Source organism: Priapulus caudatus, unplaced genomic scaffold (genome assembly GCF_000485595.1).
Source record: "Priapulus caudatus unplaced genomic scaffold, Priapulus_caudatus-5.0.1 Scaffold271, whole genome shotgun sequence".
In the NCBI taxonomy this organism is placed as follows: domain Eukaryota; kingdom Metazoa; phylum Priapulida; class Priapulimorpha; order Priapulimorphida; family Priapulidae; genus Priapulus; species Priapulus caudatus.
This window is the reverse complement of record NW_014577332.1, coordinates 94,250-99,890: the sequence shown is the minus strand read 5'-3', so window position 1 is coordinate 99,890 and position 5,641 is coordinate 94,250. Positions and strand designations below refer to the sequence as shown.

Below are 5,641 nucleotides of genomic sequence, written 5' to 3'. Positions count from 1 at the left end.
TTAAATAATTAATTAAATAATTAATTGGATCCGGATTAGTGCAAGCGTGCAGGTGGGGGAGGACTGTGTTTGCCCCTTAGCCTGTGGTTGTGTGTTTGTAAGTCTACAGCCAGCGCACCTAGCGGAAGTGAACTGAAACGTGCATGGTAACACACAAACCCACAAACACACAAACCAACACTCAAAGACACGCCGGTGAAAACATAACTTCCGCCAAGCCCCTGGCGGAGGTAACTAATAATCAAAAGGTAGTCATGCTAAAGGCTCTCTTAACAATGGTGCTTTATCTTAACAATGGGTGCTTTATCTTAACAATGGTGCTTTATCTTAACAATGGTGCTTTATCTTAACAATGGTGCTTTATCTTAACAATGTCAAGCTTAACATTTCTATTTAGTTCATGCTTCCACGTCGCGACAATGTACAGCACATGCATCGTAAAATGCTGCATGATACATGCAACCATCGGGGTCAAGTGTGATCGACTTTAATATGGAGATAAAACTAATTGACATATCCACACGAACGGGATTACCATGCCCCTTCGATATACCTTACAGGTCTGTCACGGTCACCCAGCTCGTACATGCATGCACCAGGGCACACACATACACATCGCCAACCTCCATGTGTCCTCCTAGCTCCCACGTCGTTATTAAGCTTTGTTTCTAGAACACTTTATCGCCACACCGATTGGCTATGTATTCGCGATCATCTGTGCACTCACGCGAACATGGCGGAGTCGAGACCGGCAGCACCGAGCGCGTCGCCCGGCACGAAGCCCGTGTCCTTGACCTCGTCCTTCTCGTGCGTCCTCGCCGCCACCGCAAGCTCCGCCTTCTTGTAGATGTCCACGATCGTCGAGCTGCTCTGAGCACCCCTGTGTAGACCTGCAGGTCGGCGGGAGGTCGAACTTAATCATGATTATCCGACGTATAAAGGGACGCTCGAACCGTGGCGAGTAGCGAAGAGGCATTAACACGTTCACAGGAAAACGTTTTTTTAAAGAGAAACAGGGAATTTTTTTTTAAAGTACACAAAAAAGGGGGAGAAGAAAATTTAAAACAGAAAACAAAATGAAATAAAACAAAATAAAAACAAGTGCGGAGAGCGACAGGTCTCATCGGAGATCTGTTGCTATGCTTATAAACTCGAAATTTCAGTCGTGCGTAGTGAAACGTTTGTTAGGCCCAAATGTGTTCGCATATGTGCTGAAACATTTGAAGGCATGAGGATGGTATCAGTAACCTTTGTGAATTGGGTGGGGTACAATAGACATTTGCTATGAAATGCTATGAATATGCTACTTACAATGCATAAAATATCTACAATTGTCTTATCAGTTGATGAGCTATTCATAGTACAATGAACTATTGTATCGTAACAATTTTGAAAAGAAGAATTGTGAAGATAAATGCGCACAAAAGAGGTCACGAAAAGCAATACAAAGAAACATTCACAGTATCACGACAACGATATTTTTAGAGATGAATGAATTGGTAAGAGGTTTAAATGTTCACAGTGGCTACGCATCCGGAACTGGGGTCGCGTTTCACTAACGTCCGCTAAAGTTCTCCGCTTAAGTTGTCAGTTCGCTATTTAGCGAACGTAGGAATAACAGAGAACTTAGCGAACGGACAACTCTTGTTTCACAAACGCTCCGCTATGCCTCCGCTATTTAGCGGAGGAGAGCTGGCAGTCAGCTGGCAGATAACTACAAACGTGTTGTGCAGTTGCTGGGTTATGTTCTATCATATACACAAACAACTCACCCTCTTATCTGCACTTTCAAGAGGTTTCTAGGCCACGTGTATTGATAGCCATGAGTTCGTGTAGCCGTGTATGTATGTAGCCGTGTATACCCAGTGCATGGCAAGTCGTTTGCTGAATGCGTCTATTTGCATAAAATCGTAGTGACGCAAAACTTGTAAAGAGGTAGATATGGCTCTAGATCTCATTGTGCTGGGCGAGAGCTCTTCTTCAAGTTGATCCACTAGATGAGCAACGACATGCCTAGGCAATCTATATCTGGCGATGATTTTAGTGTCTTTGTATGTATCAAACGGGTTACGGATGTGTTCTGTATCTAAAGTTTTATAGAATTAAGTTTGCCATTATTCTCGCTTACACATTCGTGCTCGCAGTTATGGCGTTGACCATGAGAGTTACATGAAATGGTTGCTTATTCATTGTAGTGAAGTGTTTTAGGCGAGTACGTGCTAATTACTGTATCATCGCATGCCTTACTCGCAAGTTGGTGCGTACTAACGCGGTGCGTGCTAATGGGGTTGACCGCCTGACAACCAGTTTGCAAACAAAGTACAAAAAGACACTACACGCGTAGGGCCCACGTAAATCGGTGGCATCAACAACCATTGCAATACATGGTAAACTATTTAAATACACAACGTTTGTCATACTCCTAGTGCAGTGTTTAAACAAATATTTTGTCCCAATAACATGCATAACAAACAGCCAAGACTATTTTTTATTACGAAAGCTCATGTTTCATGGTAGTTTAGTGTGAATTTTGTATTTTTATGGGTTTTATATACACCATAGAGTGCTCCGCTAAACTTAGCGGGACGTGCAGAGCTCCCGCTAAAGTTGTCACCCTAAAATGCGGTAAATAGAGAGCAACTTTAGCGAACGGAGGTTCGTGAAAGCGTCCTCCGCTATTTAGCAGACAACTCGGGAGTTAGCGGATGAGATAGCAGAGAAAATAGGGAACGGAGCTTCGTGAAACGCATCCCCGGTCGCCTAGCCTCCAGGTTATGCGTCCGGGCATCGGTTGAAAGATGGAGAGCGTGGCCAGAGTGTGACCTATGTCATTTTCGACAAAGTGACACTACTCGCCTGTTTCCGACTGTTTCTCACCATCGCTACGCTCGCGTATTTCATGTCATGTCTCCCCCCTTTTTAGCTGCCGCTGCCTGTGCACGTGTGTGGCTAGCCGCCACCCCTATGAAAGCATCACTCGTTCCTCACATCTTATATGCGCCTGTACGCTGTGGCCGCAGCATGTACAGTGGTCATAGCCCACTCGGTATATACAACGCACGTGAATTCGCACGTGAACGCACGTTCTGCCAGTTATGTTAGATGGATTCTGTACATGAATATATATATATAGGAGATAGTTTGCTACAAGCCATGCATACATATATTTCTATATACTGAATTATGACAATAAATGTTCCTTCGTGAATTGGGTGGGGTGCATTAGACATTTGCTATGCCGGCAGTAGATCAAGATGTTGAGCGTTTGTTGATGCAAGTTGCCACAAGATGGCAGGTGCAATTAAGTGTCTCAAGATTAAAGATGGCAGGTGCAATTAAGTGTCTCAAGATTAATGATGGCAGGTGCAATTAAGTGTCTCAAGATTAAAGATGGCAGCACCCCAGCTTCCCATCGCAAAACGAATTTGCAAGACAGAAGAGAAGGTTAACTCGATCCATTTATATACTCAAGCCTACAGGCTGAAATGGAGGTCACAAATGATGCCAGCTGGGACTAATTAATGCAGGTAATGCGTGCATAGGGCCCCACTGCACAGCACAGAGTCACATGCACTGTCATGTACAGAATGCAGGTCACGCAAATTTTATGATTTAAGGAGCGTAAACTAAGTTTAGTTTTTGGAATTTCACTGTGACATTGTAGCCTCATACATCCAGACATGTACAGATTCTACTAGCAAGCCCAGTTTAATCCATTCTTAACAGTAAACAAATCAATGTTTAACCCTCCACTTGAGGATGAAAAGGTTATCAGACACTTACTCTTCGCACATCTGTGGAAAGTACATTTCATGGTCCTTTCAATAAAGTGATAAAAATGGTAGGTCAGCGCTGAAACAAAAAAGTTTTCACTCGGTCCGTTGGACCATGTCCTCAGAAAATGTCTGATATCTGACCTTTCCCCCACTGCCCTTTGACCTCCAATTTCGCGCTGGTGAAGGGTTTCCTCCCCATCACACTCGACATCGAATATTAAAAGCGTAGGTCGAGCCGTTGAGATTTGTGCCGCAATTCCGTATTTCCTCCTATACCTTAAGTTAAGGGGGAAATATTCCCCCTCCATTGACACATCTTGACCTTTGACCCTTGACCCCATAAAATTCGACATCCCGAGTCCTTTTCGTGATCCCCCTGACGTCCCGAATATCAAGACCGTACGTCGAGCGGTTAAGATGTGTGCCATAACTGTTGACGGACGGACGCACGGACGCACGGACGGACGCACGCTCATGCGATTCTACAAGCTGCATCCGACTATGTCAGATGAGCTAAAAAGAAATAAAGAGTAAAAAACGAAGCGAGCACACTAGGTGGTGTCACTCTCACCGAGCGGGGTATTGAGGCAGCACCAGCGCAGGTCGCACCAGTACTGCTCGACATCGGTAGGCGTCTGCAGCACATAGCTGTGCCGCTCGTACGACAGGCCCTCAGTCACCGTGTTGTAGGCTGGCCGCGAGATCGTCGTGTCAAAGATGGCCGCCTTACGATGAACAAACACGAACACCTGCCATGACGTAGAAAAACATTTAAAATATCTGCCTATCTCTGTAGAACAGCCACATGTTTATAGGGGGCAGTCTGGTGGTTCTCTTGAGTGGTTATCATATACCAAGGTCAACTGTATATCTAAATGCTAGAAATAATTTCCTCACCAATGTCTAACTACCTCTGGAGAGTTTACTAAATCAACACACGCACATGATCATAGCCAGATACTGGTCGCAAGCCTTTAATCACTCCTCTCTGCACTCAGATTACATCATTGTATATCAAAATACTAGCAAGAGCTCCTGCACTATTCTCTCATCAACTCTGGAGAACGCGAAAGCCAAAGTTAAAAGATGTGCATGATCACCAAACAACCCAAAGCCTGTTAGTGTTAGGGTTTGGCTGAGGAAGCAATGTCTGTTAGTGTTAAGGTTTGGCTGAGGAACTGAAACAGGGTTTACCATTTCTCTGACAGACTCGAAGTATATTTGTGATGTTCGTTACCAGGAAATGTAATGTTTCGGATTCCATCCTCAATGGTGAAAATGTAAATGTGCCCTGCCCAACCCCCATTTTATCTTGCACCATATCCCACACATTATCCACACATCTTGTTACTTAAACTAATGTTTTCATGTGAAAGTCATAAACTTAAACTTCTCTTAACTAAACTTAGGGAACGCAGATCGATGTTTTCCCTCCTACCGCCTCTCATGCGAGCTCACGCGCGCCCCAGGGGAGCGAGACGTGAGCCGACGCGCGCCCCAGGGGAGCGAGACGTGAGCAGACACGCGCCCCAGGGGAGCGAGACGTGAGCCTACGCACGCCCCAGGGGAGCGAGACGCGAGCCCACGCGCGCCCCAGGGGAGCGAGACGTGAGCCCACGCGCGCCCCAGGGGAGCGAGACGTGAGCAGACGCGCGCCCCAGGGGAGCGAGACGCGAGCAGACGCGCGCCCCAGGGAAGCGAGACGCGAGCAGACGTGCGCCCCAGGGGAGCGAGACGTGAGCAGACGCGCGCCCCAGGGGAGCGAGACGTGAGCCCACGCGCGCCCCAGGGGAGCGAGACGTGAGCAGACGCGCGCCCCAGGGGAGAGAGACGTGAGCAGACGCGCGCCCCAGGGGAGAGAGACG

General features: G+C 46.6%; 1 protein-coding gene across 1 annotated transcript in view; it reads right to left on the bottom strand.

Moving 5' to 3' along the window:
• The window catches only part of LOC106808374, a 20,880-nt gene extending 15,798 nt beyond the window's left edge, over positions 1-5,082 (bottom strand). Inside the window, exons 1-3 of the mRNA XM_014811074.1 lie at positions 5,014-5,082; positions 4,348-4,525; positions 728-890 (exon numbers count right to left, since the gene is read on the bottom strand). Of these exons, the coding sequence (XP_014666560.1) occupies positions 728-890; positions 4,348-4,525; positions 5,014-5,082 (410 nt within the window). The remainder of the gene's footprint in view (positions 1-727; positions 891-4,347; positions 4,526-5,013) is intronic.
• Between the last annotated feature and the right edge of the window lie 559 nt (positions 5,083-5,641).